The sequence below is a fragment of the Balaenoptera physalus genome (genome assembly GCF_965194825.1).
Source record: "Balaenoptera physalus genome assembly, chromosome: 3".
Lineage (NCBI taxonomy): Eukaryota > Metazoa > Chordata > Mammalia > Artiodactyla > Balaenopteridae > Balaenoptera > Balaenoptera physalus.
This window is the reverse complement of record NC_138890.1, coordinates 1,865,932-1,889,492: the sequence shown is the minus strand read 5'-3', so window position 1 is coordinate 1,889,492 and position 23,561 is coordinate 1,865,932. Positions and strand designations below refer to the sequence as shown.

Here is a 23,561-nt window from a genome sequence, read left to right as displayed (position 1 = left end):
AGCGGCCGCTCCCCCGCCACATCCTGGTGGCCGCGCTCGCAGCCGGGCCGGGCTGTGCGCCGCTCAGCCGGGCAGCCTCGCGCGCAGCCACCGGGGAGCGGGCGGGGGCCATGCGTCGGCCTTGAGCGCGCCGGGCCGGCGCCAAGGAGCGCGCGCGGCGGGCGGGCGGCCGAACCGGCGAGGGGCCCGCGCGAGGCGGCCGAGCATGGAGCTGAGCCTGGAGAGCCTGGGGGGCCTGCACGGCGTGGCCCATGCGCAGGCGGGCGAGCTGCTGAGCCCAAGCCACGCGCGCTCGGCGGCGGCGCCGCACCGCGGCCTGGTGGCGCCCGGGCGCCCCGGCCTGGTGGCCGGCATGGCGAGCCTGCTGGACGGCGGCGGCGGCGGTGGCGCCGGGGGCGCCGGGGGCGCGGGCGGCTCGAGCGGCGCGGGCGGCGGCGCCGACTTCCGCGGGGAGCTGGCGGGCCCGCTGCACCCGGCCATGGGCATGGCCTGCGAGGCCCCCGGCCTGGGCGGCACCTACACGACGCTCACGCCCCTGCAGCACCTGCCCCCGCTCGCGGCTGTGGCTGACAAGTTCCACCAGCACGCGGCGGCCGCGGCCGTAGCCGGGGCGCACGGCGGCCACCCCCACTCGCACCCGCACCCGGCGGCCGCGCCGCCCCCGCCGCAGCGCCTCGCGGCCAGCGTGAGCGGCAGTTTCACCCTCATGCGCGACGAACACGCGGCGCTCGCCTCCGTGGGCCACCTCTACGGGCCCTACGGCAAGGAGCTGCCCGCCATGGGGTCGCCGCTGTCGCCGCTGCCCAACGCACTGCCGCCCGCGCTGCACGGCGCCCCTCAGCCCCCGCCGCCGCCGCCGCCGCTGGCCGCCTATGGCGCGCCGGGCCACCTGGCGGGGGACAAGCTGCTGCCGCCCGCCGCCTTCGAGCCTCACGCCGCGCTGCTGGGTCGCGCGGAGGACGCGCTGGCCCGCGGGCTGCCCGGAGGCGGCGGCGGCGGCGGCAGCAGCTCGGGCGCCGGGAGCACCGGCGGGCTGCTGGCGCCGCTGGGCGGGCTGGCGGCGGCCGGAGCGCACGGGCCTCACTCCGGTGGCGGCGGCCCGGCCGCGGGAGGCGGCGGCCCCGGGGCGGGCGCGGCGGCCGAGGAGATCAACACCAAGGAGGTGGCGCAGCGCATCACGGCGGAGCTGAAGCGCTACAGCATCCCGCAGGCCATCTTCGCGCAGCGCATCCTGTGCCGCTCGCAGGGCACGCTCTCCGACCTGCTGCGCAACCCCAAGCCCTGGAGCAAGCTCAAGTCGGGCCGCGAGACCTTCCGCAGGATGTGGAAGTGGCTGCAAGAGCCCGAGTTCCAGCGCATGTCGGCGCTGCGCCTCGCAGGTAGGAGCGCGGCGCGTACCGCCCGACCCTAGGGGTCCGGCTCGGGGCTCCCCAGCACCAAGGAGTGCGGCAGCGGAGAGCCCCGGCTCCCTCCCCAGTCGGCGGCCTTGCGCCCCGGCGCCCTCTCTGGACCCCCTTGCAGGAGGCTAGAGCGTGATGTGCGCCCCTGCCCGTCAGTTCCGTCAGCAAAAGGGGGAAAAGGATTGTGCCGCCGTCCCTCCCGTAGACTCCCGCCCAGCCCCTCCGGGAACTGGGAGGGGGGTCCCTGGACCCTTTTTAGACTGCTGGAGGATCCCCAAGTTGCCAGCAGGGTCGCTCATTGTGTGTGTGATGTGTGTGTGTGTGTTTTAGGGGGTGGGTGCCCCAGACGCGCCGCCGCTTTCAGCTCGGGGTGCCACTTCCCTCCTCCCAAACGGCCCCTCGCTGCGCCTCCAGCCCCGGGGCAGAGCGCCGGGACCGTGCACCGGGTGCCAGAACCTTAGCAGCCAGGGCCGGGCCCGCGCTCAGCCCCCGGCCCCAGCGCGCGCTTCTTTGTAGCTGGGCCTCCGCGATCGATAGCCCCCTCCCCCTCTCCGGCCGCTGGCAAAGGTCACCCGAGAACGGGCGGGGGAGGGGCAGCCCGGGGGACCCTCGGCCCGCGCGGCCCGGAGGCCTTTACACCCCAGCCGGCCGCCCGCCCCACGCGTTTGCTCCTGGTTAGGGTACGCGCACCCCACCGGCCTCTCTTTTCCGTTTTGTGTTTCTCTCGTTTCTACTTCTCTTTCTGTCCGGAGAACTGGGGTCTATTTTTTTGCTCGATCTCCCTTTTCCTCCTGGTCTCATTCTTTCTCCTTCTCTCTGTCCCACTCCCTCTCTACCTCTCTCTGCCTCTGTCTCCGTGTCTCACTCACAATGATGCTTATCCCCCCCCTCGCTCCCTCCTCCCTCCCAGCTGACAACAGCTGGGTCCACATCTGCCCCCAGAGAGCCGGCGGCCAGGACCCCTTCTCCTGGGTGTGCGTGGTGGGGTGCAGGAGAGCCCCCACTCTCACCACGGCGGCCTGGCTTGTGTGTGGGGGTCTTTTCCTGGCCACTCTGGGGAGGGGCTGCAGCCGCCGCAGCCGCCCCAGCAGTGGGGACAATAGCGGCCCCGGGCTCCTGATCGATCGATTCTCTGCGCACAGGGGCGAGTGGGGCTGGATGGAGTGGGCTGGGGCTCGAAGCAGGCACCCCGTAAGCGGGGAGGCAGGGAGGGACTTGGCTGTGAGGGGCCGGGCAGGGGGGCTGGGGAAGAGGGGGTGCCGTTGGGGGATGGAGAGCGGTCGGTATTCGTTGCTCCCCTACCCCCAGGCGTCCTGGACAACCTGGGGGACCTGCACCCACACGCGGGCCTCAGTTGCCCCTTCTGCAGAGCAAGGTGACTGCCTGAGCCTCGGATAGGCTTCCTAGATTCTCCACATGGGGGACTAAATCCTCCTTTTATGTGGCAGGTAACCAAGTGCGTGGGAAGGTGGCCGTGAAATGTTAGAAATGGCATCAGGAACCTGGACGGTCTTGTGTAAGGGCAGTACCCACTCTGTCCTGCTCATGACACATGCAATGACACAGGTGTGCTCACAGGGGACACTCAGTCACACCAACACACAGCCACAGCCTGCCGTGTGTGATGCAGGTGATTAGGGAGCAGGCCAAAGGCATGGCTCCGACGCTGCAGGTACTAAGCAGCCCTCAACGAATGGGGTCACTTATGAGGTTTGACTTATTGCACACTGGCCACCTTCGGCCTCCTCCCCGGCACATGTATTTTGGGGACATTGTGTCTGACACGCGTGTACCCAAAGGACACACCACTTTCCATTTTTGTCCACCGTCACTGTCATGTAACTAACTGGACCTCTTTGTGATATTTGAGTGGCACACTTCGGGGCCACCCAACAGATTGGCCAGGGCGTCTTAGAATGACAAGCCTCAGGTGAGAAGTCCCTGTGGCGGGTGCCTGCTGTGAGGGATCGGCGCCAGCCATCAGGGCACCAGCTCCCAGAGTCGGTGTAAGTTCGGGGAGGGCAGGGGAAACTGAGGCTGCGTTTGCATCCCAGCTGGGCCTCCCCGACTTCCAGACGCCTCACCTCTCTAAGCCTCGGTTTCCCCTTTTGAAGTGGGAGTCAGAATAGTGGCCGTCTCAGGGGTACGTGGGGGAAATGGAGAGGATGAGCGCAGGACCTGGCACATGCTCAGGCCCAGGGGACATTGAACCTCGACACCCGGCCTGTCCCCGACTCCTCCAGGCCGCTGCCCACGCGTGACCCACCCACCCCACCCCCCGTCCGCCTGGTCCGCGCGCCCGGCCCTGGGCCCCCGCCACACCTCTAGCGCGTTCAGGACCCTGTCCACAGCGCGGGGCTGGCCTTAGGATGTCAGAGGTGGCCGGGCCGGGGTAATTAGGCACCGACCGGCCGAGAGGCCTTTAGTTCCGGTCGCTGCGCAAATGAAAAGCGGTTAAGTGGCGGCAAATCGCAGCGGTTGGCGGGGGAGGCGGGGTGCATCCCTCCCCAACGCGCCGACCAGCAAGCGACAGCACAAAGCACCTCCCGGCGCCCAGACCTGCACAGTCCAACCCCGGCAGGGAGCACTCACCGCCGCCCTCCCTCCTCCTCCGCCCCATCCCGGGCCCAGCGAAAGCCGCCCACCTTCCCGGGACCCTGCAGCTCCGCGCCCCAGTCCCACCCCTTCGCTCTGGCCCTCCTCCGGCCTCGCCTCTTGGCCGAGCTGCTCCGGACGTCCCGTCCGGTAGTCCCGTCCTTGCGCTGGACCAGGAGGGAGAAAGACACACGCAGAGACAGAGAGAAAGAGAGATAGGTAAGGAAGGACAGAGAGTGGCAAAAAAAAAGAAGAGAGAAAGTCAAAGAGAGAGACAAAGAGACAGAAAAGGAGAGACTGGAAAGGGGAGTTGAGAGGTCCCAGCGGCTGCCCGTCTGCTGGCTTCCACTAGTCTAGATCCTGTCACCTCCCAGCTCTCCCGCCTCTCTCCTTCCCGGCTCTGGGGCTGAGGAGGGAAGAGCAGTTTCTTTGTTTCTCTGAAGCACCCAAGAGATCTGGCCAGGTAGACCTGAGGGTCCCCCACTCCGTTGCCCCCAGGCCTGCCTGTTCTTTGTGACTCAGTTTGCCCACCTGTACAATGTGTGTGCATTGGGGGAGCCAGGCTCTGAGTCTGACATTCTGAGATTCTGGGGATGGCCCATCCTGCAGCCCCCTCCAACCCCAATGCCCTTGGGGGGGGGGTCTAGCCCTACTCCACCCCAGGATCCTCAGTCCCACAGCTTCGGAGCCGCCGCCTCTTCGAAGCCCTCCCCGACTCTGTCTCAAACAGTAATTACGGGAGAGGGGCTGGGGGAGGGGCTGGCGGACTCCGCGGGGGCGGGGCGGTCGATGAATTCGAATTACCGTCTCTAATTCATCACCGTCGCCGGGTCGATAACTTCGGCCGTCTTCAAATATTGTTTAAATTGCAACTCCGGAGGAAAAGTATTTTTTTGTAACTGATCAGAAAATATATATAAAATATCAGATGGTGGCGATTGAAAGCAGGGCCCTCTCCTCCTCCTCCTTCTCGACTGCTGATGAGCCCCAGACCCAGAATCCCTGAAGGTTGTGGGAGACCGGCTGTGGGGGAAACTGAGGCAGAGAGGGAGCCATTTCCGGAGGTGACAGGGGTGGGCACGGTGAGGGCAGATGTCAGGGTTGGCGGTGGCCAGGGGCCTGGAGTCTGGAAGGGATGGTGATGGAAAGGGGAAAGGCACACCAGCTGCCCCCCGCCAGGCTAGGACAGGCTTTTCCCCCACCCCTCCCCCCATTCTGCAGCCACCATCCCCGGATAGGTGTTGAATGGGGGGGGATGGTCCTGAGGCTGAAGAGACTCAACCCACAAGGTCCAATTCCGGAGTCCCACTTGGGGGGACACTATCCATCCCCCCGCAAGCACTCTCGACCCCCTCTCCCCTCCCCCCATCCCCCCACCCCCACAAAGACCAATGTACCTTCAGTAAAACCTGACCTTGATCCACCCACAAGGGTCCACACCTCTTACAGACCCCTCCAAAAAGCCACCCCAGCAGAGAATTTGGAGACCTGGCCTCACCCGGTCTCTGTCACTGACTGATCTTGGGTGAGGGTCTGAGTCTCAGTTTCCTCATCTGAGAAATGGACAGAATCAGATACCACCTCCTAGGTGTTTGTTGAGGTTTTTCTTATCAACCCTGGCCCCCCCCCAGAGCCCCTCAGAATGTATTCACAGACCCTGTACCCTGAGGCCACATTGCTTAATCACCCACTCACACCCACATCTCCTTGTCTTTAGGGAGGACCTGGCAGCCTGTGCTTTGTGGGACCCACAGAGAGTGGGCAGGGGAGCCAGAAGGGGTCTGGGACCTGGAGGGGACACTGCAGGCCTCCTCAGGGAAGCAGGGAGGGGGGGATACTGTCTGGGGCTGTGTGTGCCAGGGCCATGAGGGGCTGTGCATGATGCCTTGGGTCCCCCAAACCAGTCCCTCCTTCTAGACCACAAGACCCAAGTGGGGCGGCACCAGTACCCTGCCCAGGTTCACTGATTCTGGCTTCCACTTCCATGCAGAGGGGGAAGGAGAGGAGAGGGGTAGGTTGTCAGATGGGGAGGGGGAGGGATGGCATGCCCGGAAGCCCTCCCCCTCCCCCTCGGTTCACTCACCAGAAATGAGGGACCTTTTAAGCCAGTTTGGATATTGAGCCCATTTTACAGACCAGCAAGCCAAGGCTGAAAGAAAGGTGCTTGCCAAAGCTGCACACTCAGGGTGACTCAGAGCCTTTAGTAAATGGGGCTTGAGATGCTCAGGCTCCCACCTCCCTCAGAGATGGGGGGATATTCCGGGCAGGTGGCCCAGCAGAGACAAAGGCTGGGAGGGGAGCTCAGTGGACTGAGGCCAGGGACAGGAGGGAGGCTCTCAAGGTCATGTCAAGGTCCAGTTTACAAACCGCTTGGGTGACCCTTGGGCCGGGAGGGCAGGCCTGCACTTTTCCTTCCGACTCAGAGTTGGACAGGATCACGGACCCATATGAGTCCCCCCAGGAACCACCAGAGACCCTGGGGATGGGGGCCGGGTCCCAGCGTCCTCCTGCCGAACTCAGAACCACCCGCTTCTGCTTTTCCTGGTGAACTGCCCCCTCTTGGCTGCCAGCCCTCAGGGGGAACCTGGGCCCTGAACTGGAGGTCCAGCCCTCCTTGGACCCAAGTCCCGATAGTCCCTTCCTGCCTGAGAGACAAGGATGGTCGTTCCCACGTCACAGAGAAGCGCACAGAGGAATCTGCCGGGTGAGGGGCTGGAGCTGGGCTTTGGCTCCTTTATTCTGAAGTCCCCCTAGCTGAAAATCCTAGGACTAACCAAGACCCAGCCATTCTCCCTAAACTCCCTCCCTTTCAACCATCACCACTCTAGTCTGAGCAACCCACCTCTGGCCGCTGCCTTCTCCTTGCTGGTCTCCAGGCTCCACTCCCCCCCCTGATGTCCTCTCTCCAAAGCTGGAGGGGGCTTCTTACAGTAAGTCAGAGCTCATCATTCTTCTGCTTAGTACCGTACCTCGTGGCTCCCAAGAGCCCAGAAGTAGAGGAAACTTCCTGCCACGGCCCTAACTTTCTGTCCTGCATCAATGCAGGTGGAACCACCAAGGACAAAGGCTGGGAGGTGGGAAACCAGAGCTGCTGTAAGGATGGAGGCTGGACCGCTGCGGCTGGAGTCTTTGTACGCAGCAGCAGCGAGCTCAGCTTAACCAGGGAAGCTCAGGCTGGTTTGAATCAAGTGTTTAATTAAATATGGCCCTTGATCAATAAGGAAGGCTGTGCTCGTGGGGGAGGGAAGAGGCTGGCCGGGAGCCAGGGGCAGCCTGGGAGACCTACCTGACCTTGGGCAGTCCAGGGACACCTGCGGCCTCAGTTTCCCCTCTGCTGAGTAGGTGTGGACATGGTGGGGCTAGGAAACGGGACTCTCCTGCTGCTGATGTCTTGCCCTATGGACAGATGTGGGGTAGGCCGGGGGTTTAGACCTAAAGAGTCACACGCACAAAGCCACAGATTGTCAGCAGATGGAAACGGACAAGGAGAGGCGCCCATGACCGGCGCGGGCTTCTGGAGAGAGGGGACGGAAGTGTAGACATGCCAGTGACACAGTGTAGATGCATGCAGGGAACGCAAGCGGAGATGCGAAGGAACAGGGATGTAAGTGTAGATCCTCACGGGACACAAGTGTAGACGCCCACATCCACACTAGGGCAAGTGCGCGCAGACTCCGGCCCAGGACCCCCACCGCCCTCCGGTCGGGGTCTGGCACATCCCGGCGCTGGGGGCGCAGGGAAGAACCCACTTCCCTTCCCCGACACCTGCGCTGGCGCCTGGGAATTTTTCAGGGGCCCCCAGCTGAGCCGCTGGGCCACCTCTCCTACCCATCCGCTTCTGGGCAGCTGCTGTCCGGACCCCACTCCCTAGAGCTGGGGTGTTGGGAGAGGGTCGCGTCCGCCCGCGGTGACGGAGGTAGGTGATGGGGGACCTGGTGCAGGCACAGCGGGTTTCATGCTTTTCTACGCACCATAGCGCATCCGCGCCCACGAGGGAAGATGTCAGTGCCTCAGATTCCACCACCAGGCCAACGCCGCCTCGCAGTGCCGGCAAAGCCGCGGAGTGCAGCCGGGGCCGCCGCGTTCCGCATGTCTGTCCTCAGCGGACGTGGGATCTCACAAACCCGAAAGGATCTAGCGTGCATCCGCCCTCCACAGCCTGGAGGGACACGGGCGCACGCAGCCCAGTGTAAGGACCCGGCCCCTTGCCCTGCACACCCGCGTCCTCCGAGCCTCAGGGTCACCGGCGCGCCCTCAACAAGCGCCCGCATCCCACCCTGGGGGAAGTCACATCCCACCCGTGGGGAGCCGCCTCTGGGTTCGCCTCCCTCCGGCCCAACCCAGGGCGGCGACGGACTTGGCGCGCTTGGCTGTGCGCTCGGAACGTCGGGTCAGTGCTTCTGGAACGCAGACAGCACAGCGCGGGGGCCCCGGGCGCTTGGGGAGGGATGTGCGCGGCGGCGGTCAGGCCTGGGACTGTGGACAAGGCGCTTCCCCTGTGCACCTCCGTTTCCCCAAATGGAGACTAGAATCCCCAGCCCGGCTGAGAACGAAGCACGTAAAGAAAAGCCTCCTGCGCGCGTTGGAGCAACGGCAGAGTCCCTGCTCGCTTCCTCCACCTCCCTCCTGTCTACCCACCCTGTTCTTTAAAAAATGCTGTATTATTTTTTTCAAACAGCGGACACATTCGCCAAGTTCCAAATTTAAGTGGAGCAAGTCCCCTTTCTGTTAACCACAGTTTGTATTGCTCCTTCTAAAGAGAGGTTACACTTAATCCGGCAGCCATAATGCACGTACTTTTCCTTTTCCTTTTCCTCTTTTTAAAAAACACCGGTTCTGCTGTGCTTTTGCTTCACCGACACCCGGCACATCCACATCAGGAAAGAGAGAGCCTCGAAGGCATTTTTGCCTGCTGCATAGTATTCTCTTTGGCCATTTCCTTCTGTCTTCAACCACGTCCCTGCCCAATGGACATTTAGGACGTTCCAGGTGGTTTGTCGTCGCCCCCAGGGCCGCAGTGAGCACGTGCAGCACGACAATTTTGCCTGTGAGTTTATCTGTAGCTTAGGTTCCCAATCACTGAAATGCGGGGTCCTCCTCCCCCACTCCCCCCCCGCCCCCCACCCCCCGCCGGCCTCTTCTGCTTTGGCTTCTCTATGCTTTTTCTTATCACAGAAGGTTCCTTTCCTGTCATCTTTTTCAAATCCATTTCCAACTGTCGGCCGCTGTGACTCTTAACATTTTTAAAAAAAATAAAAGCTCTGTGTGCACCCGCTGATGAGGTTTGCCCCCGAGTGCCTGAATGGGGGGGCGGGTCTCAAGGCGTGAGAGCTGCCCCTGGACACCCCCGTCCCCCCATCCCCAGGCGTTGCAACCACCAGATGGAGCCCCCCGGGAGGGGCAGCCCAGAGCCCAGTGGAAACGCTCATTTCCCTGATAAGTCTTTGAAAGGCTCAGAACTAATTTGAAAATGGAGCCATTAAAATCCCATCAGGGGAAGCAGGGGGGTGGGGAGGGAGGCTGGGTGACAGCCAAGGTGCGTTCAGAGGCTGGGGGAGGGGGAGGTGTGGACCTGGCGGGCAGGGGAGGGGTGGAGGGGCAGAGAGTGGAGAGGCATGGAGACAGAGGAGGGGCTGCTGAGACTTCCAGGGGGTCCGCATCTGAGGGCAGGGGCCTGGCTCAGCACCGTCTCCCTGGAGATGACTCCCCTCCCCCCACCCATGGGAACCTCTTCCCGGTGCCCTGAGGGGTGCAGGGTGTGGATAAAGCGGGGTCCGAGGCATGTACATGCTCCAGGCTCCCCTCCAGGTGACTCACTGTGTGACCTTGGGCAAGTCACTCACTGTCCCTGGCCAGGGGAAGCCAGCGGGGGATGCTCAGGGCAGCTCAGCCCAGTGGGGACAAGCCGCTAGGGTGGTGGCATCAATGTGGCCCACATCTGGGGCTGGGCAGCTGGTGGCCATGGTGGGACGTGTCACCAAGGAAACCGGTCATCATCCCAGCCGGGGACCTGGCTCTGTATTGAATTGTCTGCTCCGAGAAGCTGAGCTGAGCGCAGGAGGTGGCCGGAGGGGAGGGAACCGGACAGTGGCTCTGGCTCCCACTCCCACACCACCACCCCGTGCCCAGGTGGACGGATACTGGGAAGGGGGTGGTACAGGCACACAGGGCTGGGGCCCTGGGGGCAGGCAAGAGTGGCTCCGTGGTGGCTTTGACACTGCACAGAGGGTGACACAGAGGGATGAGCACAATTGCTCAGGTGCCTGCATCGCTGACTTCTGGGGCCGCCTGTCAGACCCAGGCTTTCACGGCGGGGGGAGTCACCCTCCTGATGCCACCTGGCTTCTGCCTCTTCTCCTCCCTGGACTTCACTAGCCCCTCTCCCCGACTGCCCCAAATGTCCCCGATGCCAGCTCGGCCTCCAGTTCCACCTTCCACGCCCAGATCTGTTCCCCCCTAGCCGGGCTCATGTCTTCCCCCCTAGATAGCCCAACCCTGCCCACCTCCATCCCGAGCCACACAGCGGGGGCAGCTGGCAGCCCCGTCTGGGAACAGTAAGTCATCGGTTTCCCTGTATCTGTGCGATTATTCGGGTGACGTGTTTTCACACCACATCGAGGCTCTGTGGGAGCTTGCACACAGTGCACACAGGAGGTGCTTGATAAGTGTGTGAGAGAAGGGGGGAGGGGGGAAGGAGTGAGCAGCTGCGGGGTCCGCCCTGGCCCGCATTTGGAGCCAGCTTTGCTAACCCTCGCGACCGACCACTGCGCAGTTGGGACCCTCAACCCCACGGACAGACGGGGACATCAGGACCAGGGGTCCTGGGCCCGCTTTGTAAACCAGGAAACCAGTGTCCACAGACTGTGTGCTCAGGGCCACTCGGCCCCTGGAGCCCAGGCCCAGCGTCCCCGCTGACGGGGAAGGGCAGGGCAGTGGGGCAGCTAGCAGGCCCAAGGCCAGAAGACAGACGGGAGCCACCCCGGGGGTCTCGATGGCCCATCCTACATCCTGTAGACTCAGACCCAGTGGGTTCAGCACCACGCACACTGGCTGTCACACCCAGCAAGTCACGTTCCGCCCTTGATTCTTCACACTGCCTCCTCTGTCTGACATCCACACTGTGTCCCCAACCCACGTCACGCTGAGGCCTGCTGGCCCCCGGGTCTTCCCCCGCTGCCCACTGACCGGCCACATCTTCTGAGCCTCTGTCCCCACCGCCCCTCCAGGTCCCCGCCCGCTGCCCACCTGTCTGCCTGTCGCACCGAAGGCTCTGGCTACCCTCCCAGTTCTCCCCGTTCCTCACACACGTGTGGTCTGCTGTGCGTGGCTACCCGTCCCAGTACAGCAAAGCCGCACCGCACACACCGCCTTCCACCCGGCCAGGCGGGCACACCCAACTGATGGGGGACAGATAGACTCCCGCGTGGTCAGCCGGCTGGGGCCAGGGATGGCCCAGGACAGGCACAGCAGGGGCACCCATCCCCCTCCACGTCACCCACCCAGACCACAGTGGGCCTCTGGAGGAGGAGAGGAGGAAGGCGCAGGGTGCCAGAGGGGAGGGGGAGACGGGGGGAGGAGGGGAAGGAAGGGAGGAGGGGGAGAGAAAGGGAGGGGAAGTTGGGGGAGGAGGGGGGAGAAGGAGGGGGAAGGAGATGGGTGTTTGTCAGGTGGTGATGGGGGTGAACAGGTGCAACCCCAGTTCCCTCCAGTGCGGGCCTGATCCTCTCCATCCCCTGAGGGGCGACTGAATCCAGGGGCACCCTCCCTCCCCCGCCTGCTGCACAGCCCCAGCTTCTCCCTGGCTGACTGCGGACAGGCTGCTCCCTGCTGAGGGCCCTCCCTGGGGTCCCCCTGCTTTACCGGGTCCTCCAGGGCAGTGGTCAGCCGGGTCTCCCTGCGCAGGGTCTTCCAGTCTGGGCTGAGTCCCCTACCACCCACACAGGGGTGTCAGGCATTGGACAACACAGCCAGCCAGCAGCCTCCTGTGGATACACTCTGTGCTGGGCACCAGAAGGCTCCTAGGGGAGAGAACTGGGGCTCTGCTGAGGGTGAGGGGAAGAGTTTCCTGGGGCAAGGGCAACTGGGGCTGGGCCTTGAGGGATGTCTAGGAGTTCTCTGGCTGAGGCAGCCCAACTCCCTACTCCAGACCTCATTTTCTCCATCCCTCCCCTCTCCAGGAAGATTCTAGGGAAGGTGCTGAGGCTTGAGGCCTGCCCCGAGAGGGGGAGAAACTTCACGGCTGCTCTGCAAGTGGGGCCCAGAGCCTAGCTCCTCCCCGGGGCCCCCATATGGGAGCTGGGAGCCTCATCTCAGCCCCACCATTGTATTCAAGACTTTTCTGGCTAAACCCCTTCTCAGAGCCTGGCAAGGCAGAGATCATGATTAAGACAATTTTCCATTCGAGGAACCTGAGACTCAGAGACCGTCACCACGCAGTAATCCACAGTGGGGGGCGGGTCTGACTGCCCTCTTGGGCCCCTGGAGGCGAGCAACTTTCTAGAAAGGCAGGAGGGACAGAGGTGCCATGGGAGCAAGTCTCCAAGGGTCTGAAATGAAAGGGAACTCGAGGGTCCCCCCCAACTCACCTCCCGTTGCCGCCACCTGAAACGCAGACCAACAGGGCCCACCCTCCTACCTGGAGTCCCGGCCAGCGCTGGGGCGGGGACGGCCCCCCTGCCAGTCACTGCGGGAACCGCAGGCCAGACCAGCTGAAAAGCCCGCCGTTAGCGCCTGCTGGGCCCCCTGTGAGGCGGCTGATTTGGGAAGAAGGTCTCTTCTGTAACGCCTTTGATCTCCTCCAGGGCCTCTGGGACCCCCAGGAGCCAGCCCCAGACCCTCCTCATCCCTGGACTCCAAAAAGACTGATAGCAATGAGGGAAACAGGATGGGGTGTACCTACCACTGGGGTGTACCTGCATCCCCTCCTCCACCTGCATCACTTCTCCCTCCATCTCCTCCTCCACCTGAATCATTTCTATCTCCATCATCTTCCCCACCATCTTTAAGATCAGAGCATCTCGGAATCAGCAGCTCCAAGTATCAGATTCTCAGTCCCTGGGGTCATGGAGGGTGGACAGGCGAGAAAGTTGGGTCCAAAACCCTCACTCTGTGGCACCCCTGGATAGAGTGGGAGAATGGTGTGGAAAAAAGAAAGAAAAAAGCAGAGGAGGGAGAAAGTTGCAGTATTAAATTGGGGGGCGTCAGGGTGGGCCTCACAGAGAAGAGAGTTGAGCGAAGAATGGAAGGAGGCAAGGGAACAATGAAGAAACGTGGGAAGAGCAATGCAGGCAGGGACTTCCCTGGTGGTCCAGTGGCTAAGACTCCGTGCTCCCAATGCAGGGGGCCCAGGTTCGATCCCTGGTCAGGGAACTAGATCCCATGTGCCACAACTAAGAGCCATCACAGCCAAATAAATAATTAAATATTTTAAAAATAAAAAAGAGCGATGCAGGCAGAGGTGGCAGCCAGTGCAAAGGCCCTGAGGTTGGACTGTGCCCAGGGGATGGGACCAGTGTGGCCACGGAGGAGTGAGCTGAGTGAGGGGCAGCAGGAGGAGGTGGGAACCGAGAGGCAGTGGGGGACCAGGGGCCGAGTGAGATGGGGAGGGCTTGGGCAGCTGACGTGCCCTGAAAAATGTTTGAAGGAGGCAGAATGTCCCATTTTGCAACTGAGGAGACTGAGGCAGGCCCTGCAAGGGAACTGACCCACCCAGGGTCCCAGAGCATGTACGAAGGCCCACCCCACCACACCAATCCCGCAGGCCAGCCCAGCTGGCTCCTCCTCTGCTGGCTGTCATGGCAACCGTGGTTGGTGGTGACGGCCTGTGTCTGAGGCCACTCCCTGTCTCCCCACCACAGGCTGGGTGGCCCTGGTGAGGGAACCTGGGCTGAGTCCCCCTGTGCTGGGCACATACAAGGTGGACTCTAGGATGGGGTTTGATGGTGTCGGTGAGGATTTTGGAGGAGACGGTGGTGGAGGTGATAAAATGGAGGTGATGGTGTTGGAGGTACAAGTGGAGGAGGTGATGAGAGCAGAGGTGGTGTTGATGACGGAGTTCGGCTGCGGAGAGAGGTGGTGGTGGTACAGGTGGTGGTAATGGTGGAGGAGGAGGGGCTGGTGGTGGAATTGATGCAGATGATGGAAGTGATGGTGGTAGATGGACACCGATGATGGTGGAGATGAGGTGATGGCAGAAGAGGCGATGGAGGTGGAAGTGATGCAGGTGGAGGAGGTGGGGGTGGTGGAGGTGACAGAAGCAGAGGTGATGGAGGGCATGACGAGGTAGAAGCGACACTGATGGTGGAGGAGGTGATGATGGTAGAAGTGATTCAGGTGGAGGAGGCGATGGTGGAGGAGGTGATGGAGGGAGAAATGATGCAGGTGGAGGAGGGGATGGTGGAGGTGATGGTGGTAGAAGTGATTCAGGTGGAGGAGGCGATGGTGGAGGAGGTGATGGAGGGAGAAATGATGCAGGTGGAGGAGGGGATGGTGGAGGTGATGGTGGTAGAAGTGATTCAGGTGGAGGAGGGGATGGTGGAGGTGATGGTGGTAGAAGTGATTCAGGTGGAGGAGGGGATGGTGGAGGTGATGGTGGTAGAAGTGATGCAGGTGGAGGAGGGGATGGAGGGAGAAGTGATGCAGGTGGAGGAGGGGATGCAGGTACATCACAGTGGCGGTCCCCACTGGAGATCATCGTGGAAGAGGTGGCCGCAGCAGTGGCACCGCAGTGTGAGGCTGCTGGCTGGTGCCATGAGTACATCCCAGGCTGCTCCCTGGCTGGTCCTCTGGCAGCCTTGGTTTTCACTTCTGTGAAAGGGGCTCATACCCAGACCTCTCCTCCTTCTGGGGCTGCCTCCAGGGGTGCAGTGGTTTTTAGGGCTGGCTGAGGTGATGCTGGGCGCTGGGGGGGATATTGATGAGGGGCAGGGCAGCGATAGTGAGGACCCGCTGCTGGGGGGCTTTGGGGCACCTCCCATGCTGGCACTCACACCCCCGCCAGGGGCAGGGGCCTCCAGGCCGGCGCCGCCGGGGTCTGTGGGGGAGGGAAGTGGTGACAAAAGCTGCTCGAGGTAAACAGCTCCTACTGGAGCCCAGATCGATCCGGGCTGTGAGGAGCTGTAATTAGATTGAACGCTGGGAAGGGGGGGCGAGCGGAGCCTCTTTTTGCTGCGATCGACAAAACGCGAAGTTTTTTCACCACTCTGCTTCGCCCGGCCCCTCCCCCAGCCTCTGCCTCTGGGGCCCCCATTAGGCTCTGGATTGGAGAAGGGGGAGGCCGGGGGCAAAGAGGCGACCCACATCTTACCTCCCTCCCATCTGCCAGTCAACCCTGGCTGCTGTCTTGCCCCTGCCAGGACTTGCTGGGCGACCTTGGGCAAGGGGCTTACCTTCTCTGAGTAAGTAAGAAGGAAAATTCCTGCCCTATGGAATTATAAGGCACTGGACATGTAAAGCTCTTGCAAGCTAGAGCATTGATACAAAGGAGCATTTGTATCTCTGTCCCTAGTGTAAATGCATAGTGAATTCATGAGAAAATTGCTGAGAATGAATGAATGCATGAGTGAATGAATGAATTGACAATCACAACAGGAGGGCAAGAAAGGCCTCTTTTGGAATGTAAAGGCCTGGCTGAGTTTTGACTCTTCCCTGGCCTTGCTGCCTGAGACCCAGCTTTCCCTTGAAAGAGTCGGGGAGGTGGCCTCCTCTTGTGAGCCTCGCAGGCTGACCAAGTTCCAAGGAGATAGGAGGTCAAGGCAGTTCCTTGTGCTTCCTTCCAGCATTTCTTTAAGCAGATAAAATATGAACAAATGTTCTCACTCCCCTGTTTTGTATACAAAAGGCTGCCCGGTACACTGTTCATCTCCTAGGTTTTGCCTCATACAGTACCAGGATTGCTTTTCCTTTCTTGTACGGCTGTTTGTTTTTCCAGGAGTTAATGATTGCCAATCACAAACTCTTCCTACATCCTCCAACAGAATTCGAAACCAATGCATGTTAGGACATTTCCATTTCCCTTGGTTCTTCTGTTCTGATCTGAATGGGGCTGTCCTCCGTGCCCTTGGTGCCTTTGTCATGCTGTCTTTCAGGCTCTCCCTTCTTCATTTGGGGGACTTCTTTTCCTTTTCCTCTAGGTTGAATCACATTTCCTGATTCCCACACCTTCCTTTTTTGATTTACTTCCTCATTTTGATGGAACACACCCTCTAGTAGCTTTCTGAGAAAAGGGTATACAGAAGTCAACTTCTGGAGACCTTGAATGTCTGACTATATCTTTAGTCCACCTTCATGCTTATGTTTGGCCGGTCACACAATTCCAGCTGAATACAGTTTTCCCTCAGAATTTTGAAGGCATTGTTCCACTGGCTCCCAGTTTTCAAGAAGCCCAAAGCCACTCTGATTCTTAGGTCTCCAAATGGCATGTGGCTTTCCTCTCTGGGACCTTTTATCTTCTTTTTCATCCTGGGTCCCTGACATTTCACGAGGATGAACCTCAGGGAGTGTATTATTTTTCATTCATTGAGCTGAGCATTTCATGGGCTCTTTTAAACTGAACTCTCGTCTTCCAGCCATGGATTTTTTAAATGTATATATAAAATTTATTTGGGCTTCCCTTCCTCTAGTTTTGGATGGCCTCTTGCTCAGATGACAAACCTGCACATTCATCCTCTAACTTTGTTATCACCTTTCCCTCATTTTCCATCTCTGTGTCCACTTGTATTTCCAGGGATATTTGCTTTATGTTCCAATTCTTTTTTTTAAATTTTTTAATTTTTTAATTTTTTGGTTCAGTCACATGGCCTGCAGGATCTTAGTTCCCCGACCAGGGATTGAACCTGGGCCCTTGGCAGTGAAAGCGCCGAGTCCTAACCACTGGACCACCAGGAATTCCCTACGTTCCAATTCTTACGTTGACTTTATTCCAGCTATTATATACTTAAATTCTAAGAGCATTGTCTTCCCCTTTCATGGTCCTGTTTCATGGATACAGTATTTTTCTCTTACCTCTCCAAGAATCTGACTTATAACAGTGCCTGACCTGTCTGTTTCTTCTGAGAGCATCACCCCTCAATCCTCCTGCCATTTTTCTCACTTTACCTCTCTCTCCTTCATTAGAGGCTTTTCTGAAATGTCCAGTAAGCTCTGATCATCACTCTTCTTTAATCATGAAACCTGAAACAGCCAATCAGAAGCCCCGTGTGTGTTCCAGGTCAGAGGGGGCCAGGGAGGGACGTGGTGCGTCAGTTCACACAGGGGAACCTGTCGTCCCCGAGAAACGAGCCACAGTGCAGGGGACATTCATTTATTTTTGCTGACGTGTGTGGACATTGATCTGGCATGTCATCGGGTTCAGACTGTCCTGGAACCAAAAAAAGCCAGCTTGGTGTGTGGTCCCAGCAGGCCACTAGGCCTGGCAGCAGGGATCTGCTAGTACAGCCTGTGCCACCGGCCACCATGGGGGTGACAGAGTCGCTGGGGCAAGCGGTTGGCGGGGAGGCAGGATAGGGCAGGTGTCCACCGCTCACTGCCCCTGACTGGTATGTGGATGAGGAACTGAGACCCTGATAGAGTTTGTGCTGATGTCACCAGCCCCCGGGGGGAAGTAGCTGGTGAAGCTCATCTTTTCCACCCACTGGCCCCTACGGCATTGAGGGGAGGGGTCCGCTTTGGAGCTGGGGCGGGGAGGAGCAGGACCACAGGCTCCAGCCCAGCTCCACCACCCTGAGATGTTGCCATTTCCCCTTTGCAAGCATCCACCGACCACAGGGCAGCCTCCTGCAGCCTTCCCGGTCCTCCGTGCCAGGTGGCCCCGGGAGAGGGAGGGCTGGTCTCGCAACCCCCCTTAGATCCTCCCAGCTCCAGAAGTTCCTCTGGGGACTTGAGGGGAGCCAAACCTCAGTCTCGGTCTGCTGGTGGGGGGAGGCCAGAGTGGGGGCTCAGATACCAGAATCAGGCAGTGGACGCCCATGTGAGCCTGGTTCAGGGTCCCTGAGCTGGCCAGGCGCCAGAGGACACCAGGGAAGGAAGCATGGACTGTCACCCCCTTCTGAGAACCCTCTTGCCCCATCATTCCAGGGGGAGGTTACTGGGTTTTGTGACACACCTCCAAGGACCTATGAATTAACCACTTCTTTCACCCAGGTCTACACTGAGCCAAATAACTCACATGTAGAGTTTCCATGTCATTTCCCCCAGCACCCCCCAGGTGTGGGCTGCAGAAGGGAGGGCGGAAAGCCACCAACACCAGTGGTGCTCTTGAGGTCAGGATTCTTGGGGGGGTGGGGAGGGGTTTGGGGATATGAGGCTGGGGAGGGGGCCAGCATGCAGAAGGGGGATGGGAGGGGGTGGCGACCCGTGCCTGCGGAGGTGTGCTCACACTGTGTCCCCTTCTGTTTCTCCCCACCTCCACATCTGCCTCCTCTGTCTCTGTCTCCCCGCCCACGACTGTCTGCCCCCCTTTCCTTCCATTACTGGTGGTCTCTACTCGCTGCCTCCTGGCCTCTTTCTGTGTCTCCCTGTCTCTTTTGGCCCTGTCCCCGGGTCGTCTCTCCCTCCATCTCTCGCGTTTCCCGCGTTATTTCTGTGTGTTTCCTGGTGTTTCTCCGCTCCGGGACGTGTGGCCTGTCTTCTTCCGTCCGGCCGCGCGGTGGCGCTGCGTCCCGCTCGCCCGCCCGCTCGCCCGCAGCCTGCAAGCGGAAGGAGCAGGAACAGCAGAAGGAGCGCGCGCTGCAGCCCAAGAAGCAGCGCCTGGTGTTCACCGACCTGCAGCGGCGCACGCTGATCGCCATCTTTAAGGAGAACAAGCGGCCGTCGAAGGAGATGCAGGTCACCATCTCTCAGCAGCTCGGCCTGGAGCTCAACACCGTCAGCAATTTCTTCATGAACGCGCGGCGCCGCTGCATGAACCGCTGGGCCGAGGAGCCCGGCGCGGCCCCCGGGGGCCCCGCCGGCGCCGCGGCCACCTTCTCCAAGGCCTGAGGCGCCCCGCCCCCTTCCCCCCCCCCTCCCGCGCCCTCCCAGCCTCCACGGCCCGGGCGCTGCCCTCCCACGTCCCCCAGCCCCAACCCTGCCGGCCCGGAGACCCGCCCTAGGGGGCGCCTGGAGGGGCTGCCGTCCGGGTTCCCACACCCAGGGAAGGGACGCAGCATCCCCCCCAGCCCAAGTGCACAAAAAGGGCCCCCCTCCTCCCTCCGTCCCAATCCCCTTCAGGCCAAAGGAAGCCCTCCACACACCCGCCCCAGAGGGGAGGGGGTGACAGAAAGGGGCTCCCGGGCTCCCTTTCAATGCAGGACGCCCAGGGGGCCTCGAGGAAAACCAGGGCTCACGTGTCGTCCCGAAAGCGGGTCAAGAAGCACATACTAGAAACATAAACCGGGTATTTAAAAAAGGAATTTAAAGAATAACCCCTCCTTCGCCGGCCCCCGGACCCCACGGAAGGAGGTAGGGAGGCTTCCTCTCCAGCGGTACCCCCCCAAACCCCCGCCACGGACCCTTCCCCGAGAACTCAGCCCCTCCAAAGTCGCCAAAGCCCACGTCGAGCTGGAGCCTCACGCTGCCCCCACCCCACCAAGACCACCCCGGGTCCGCCGGCAGAACTGCCTCCGCAGCCAAGACCCAGCCGCCCCTCCCGGCAGCCGGGATTCCTTGTGCCAAGAATTGCCTGCCTTAACGTCTGGGGGGGGGCCCTGCAGCGGCGACCGCCCAGCACCCACCGGCGAGCACTCTTCCCCACCCTGTCCCAGACCGGAGGGGACGGCAGCTCAAACAAGCGGGTAATTCCAGACGCCTCCCTCCCCACATCCCTCTGCCACTTCATTTTACCGCTAGGCACCTTGATGAATGACGCGCGGGGAGAGACAGACCCCAGGAAACAGAAGAAAACACCCAGATTCCACGGAGAAACGGGCCCCGGGAGAGCAGGGGCGCACCTGAGCCTCTGCGCGCTGGGGTCGCGGCGTCACGGAACTCCCCCGGAACTCCCCCCACCTCCCAGCGCTCGGGGGAGCGGCGCTGGGCCTGCAGGGGCGCAGGGGTGAGCCTGTACTGCTGCTGCTTTTTCTCCAAAGAGAGAAAGAAGATGATGAACAAGGTGGAATCTGCTTGCTCTGATTTTTGCCAAAAAAAAAAAAAAAAAAAAAGACAAAGGGGAAGGAAGGGTCAGAAATGAAGATGAGCACGCCCCCCTCCCCCCAACCTCCCCTGCTCGCCCTCTCCAGGTGACCTCCAGGACTGGCCGGCAGCTGGGTCCCAAGAGCCTGCTCCCCCGCCCAGGGCTCAAGAGCTGGAGGCTAGAAGGAACCTCTCCCCACCAAACCGCCTCCCACCCCCTGACCACCGCCTCCCAGGGAGGTGGCCACACCCCTCCCCTTTGAGAATGCAAGAGACATTTCTAATGAAATGCCCCTCCTCCTCCCCAGGTTAAGGCTACCTCACTCAAATGTTCATGTCTGTGATTGGAAAAATCACGCCTGATACCAAAGATTTCCCCCAAGGACTTGTGCTGGATGCTAGGATTCCCTTGCCTGGGGACCAGGTGTGGGCGAGGGTCTGCTTTGGGCCCTGCCCCCCAGGTGCCACCTGTCCACCACCAGAGAGAGCAGAGAGAGAGAGAGAGAAAGAGAGACAGAGAGAGAGAGAGAGACAGAGAGAGAGAGAGGGAGAGGGAGAGGGAGGGAGGGAGAGGGTGGTGAGGTCGATGAGTGCCTTTTTCTTGAACCAAAGACGTGTGTGAGATGCTCTCTTGTCCTTATCGACTCGCTATTCTCCCCGCTTTTCAAGCAACCGGATCTGAGTGATGCTTCTAGAACCTTTGGGTGTTGGGGCAGAATCCTAAGGGTCCCCGTTCCCGCTCAGCAACCAACCCCTCCCCCCAGACACACGTACACACTCCTGTGCACACACTGGTCCCACCACACTGGGGGCTGGGAGCTGGGGTCTGCGTGGACACGGCCCCTCCCTCAGCCTGCCATGAACACATGGGCCCCACTTGAGAGAGCACCTGCTTTCTGGGGACGGGGCTTCTCTGCTGGTTAAGTCACTTGCTGGTCCTGCATTCAAGACCCAAGGGTCAGAGGCCAGGGCCTGGGTTTGTCCCCTGTTGGACACTTAGGAATGGACATGGGACCTTTCTGGTGATGGGATCCCTCAAGCCCCAGTGACACCGGTCACAGAAGCGTCCCTGACTCCTGCGTCCCTTTCAAACACCCTCCTATTACACATGCGCACACGCACGCATGCACGTGCACACACACCATCTCCCTTCTGACGCCCCCCTCCCCGCTTGGCCAGCCCCCCAGCCCCGCTCGCCCCAACACCCAGCTGGTTGTCACATACCAAAGACCATTCTCCACACAGGGAATGACACCTCCAGCACAGCTCCTTCGAGCCTTTGACAATTTTCTCTGAAATACCTCAAGATATTTAATGTATAGTTTATGTGATTAAAAAAAAAATCCTTAGCTAGTTTTTGGAATACGTGACTTGAAGCTTTATACTGTTAAATTATAATTTTGCAGACGATGGTATGTCATTTCTTTTGGTGAGCTCCGTGGGAGACGCGTTGAATGTCAGGGCAGGGGAAGCTGGGTGGTCAGAGGCAAAGGGCCGGGGGAGCGTGAGCGAGAGAGAGTCTGGGAGCGCACGAGTAAGGACGGCGGCGTTTACAGATTTCTTATTTCAATGAGTCCTTTAGGAAAGAGAGGAGAGAGAGAGCGTTGGATACCTTTCTGTTCTCTGGCGTGTTCTGTTTCTCGTTTTTTGGAGTCATGTCTTATAAGAGTATTTATTATTCTATGTGTTCTGTGTTCAAATGTAATTTAAGAAAAAAAAAAAGGAAGAAAAATGAAAAAAAAAAGACGCAATGGAATTTGATTTGATGCATGACTAATGTACTTTTTCTTGAAGATAATGTACTAGGTGGAAGGGTGGGGGTGGGGCGGGGCCGCGGGGCCGGAGCCCCGGGGATTCCGTGTCGCATCTTGTGTTTCATGCCCCAGTCGGTGCTGTTCGGTGCTCTTCGGCGCTGCTCTGTGTTAATATCCCCCCTTTCCAAGGATCTGTGTCCAGCCGGCGGTGGGTGGACGGGCCTCAGGTGGAGAAGGAAGGCGGCCAGTGGTGGGGCCTCCAGCTCCTGGCGCCAGAGTCCCTCCGGGTTCTGGTCCTGGGGCACCAGTGGGCGTCACTGCCACCTCGGGCCCCCCGCCCGGTCGGTCTCACGTTAGCATGAATTCCCAAGTGTCTTGTTCAGAGGAGACAGACAATCAGCCAATTCGAGTCTTGTCGCCTAGGTTTGTGGGGGACGGGGTGTACCCCAACTTCCCCAGATCTGAAGGGCCCTCCTGAGACAACCCCCAAGGCAGGCACCTGCCCGGGCTCCACCCAGACGCCCCAGCCCCCTCAGGCCTGGCCTTCACCTTTCTGTCTGGCCTGGGAGGTAGGAGGTGCACACCTGTGGAGCCCTCCCTCCCAGCCCCCACTGGCACCCAGAGAACAAAGGGGCCCCCCAAAAAATCATTAAAGGGGCCTCTGGGACAGTCTCCCGGACTGTGACTCTTCTGCCACGGGGCCCATGCTCCCACCAGGGGAGAGCCCACTTTCCAGGACAGACCCCAGGTAAGGTGGGTTTGGGTGGCCAAAGGGGTTCCCTCACACCCTGAAGGACAGAAGGCCCAAGTTTGGAGGGCTGGGCCTGGGGGCGCAGGTTCAACCCACCTGCAATGAGGGTGGGGGGTGTGGGGCGTGTTCCGGGGCCCCTGCACCGGATGGAACTGGGGCCACTCACATTCTTGGCCCAAAGCAGTTTCAGCCACACCAGCCCATCAGCTCCCTGGGCTCCTCTTGTATCCCTGGCAGGCCCCCCCAAGGGCTGGTGTTTGGGGGGATTGTCTCCACCAGGGGTGAGGGGGCCCAAGAGGCCACGTGGCCCTGAGTGTGTAATCACAACTGGACACTAGGGCTGCTTTCAGGGGACACACGATTTGGGTCATCCAAAGTCCTCCCCCGAACCCCCAGGGCTAGAGGGAACGGAGGCCCCCTCCACCCTATCCTCAGGCGACAGGCTTAAAAGTTTAAAAAAATATATCGTCATCGTTGTGAACCATTGCTGTGCTGGATTTGTTGTTTTGTTTCCCTCCAATAAATTATTTTCTAGTCACTCACCTGGGCTTGTGCCTTTGCTGAATGGGGGGGAGGGGCTGGTGCAGGAGGGGGAGGCATGGGGCTCACCCTCCATGAAGGAGGAAGGGGACGAGGGAAAGTGGAAGCGGGCCTCTCCCAGCCCACCCCTCTCCGCTCTGAACTCAGCCCTCCCTGAGCCCCCGCTCCCACAGGGCTCCACCCTCCACGGGGCCTTTGGGCCACCTGAGCCTCAGGATCTTGCTGGGCTCTGCTTCTGAGGTGTCACTGACCACTGCCTTCTGGAGCCTAAAGTGTAAGGTGGTTTGAGAAGAAACCAGGGCAGCCCGGTGGAGGAAAAGGCTGGGTGGTGTCAGGACTGGACCTTATAAACTGCCCTGAGACAGGCCAGCAGGCTGCAGGCAGGAAGCCAGGGCTGGTAAGCAGAGTCTGCTC

At 60.6% G+C, this 23,561-nt stretch overlaps 1 protein-coding gene across 1 annotated transcript; it reads left to right on the top strand.

The window, feature by feature from the left end:
- Positions 1 to 205: 205 nt before the first annotated feature.
- ONECUT3 (one cut homeobox 3) lies at positions 206 to 18,971 on the top strand (the record flags this gene model as incomplete). Its single annotated transcript, XM_082455174.1, has 2 exons — positions 206 to 1,379; positions 18,679 to 18,971. 2 exons carry the CDS (start codon positions 206 to 208, stop codon positions 18,969 to 18,971), a joined length of 1,467 nt encoding a protein of 488 aa, XP_082311300.1.
- Positions 18,972 to 23,561: the final 4,590 nt, after the last annotated feature.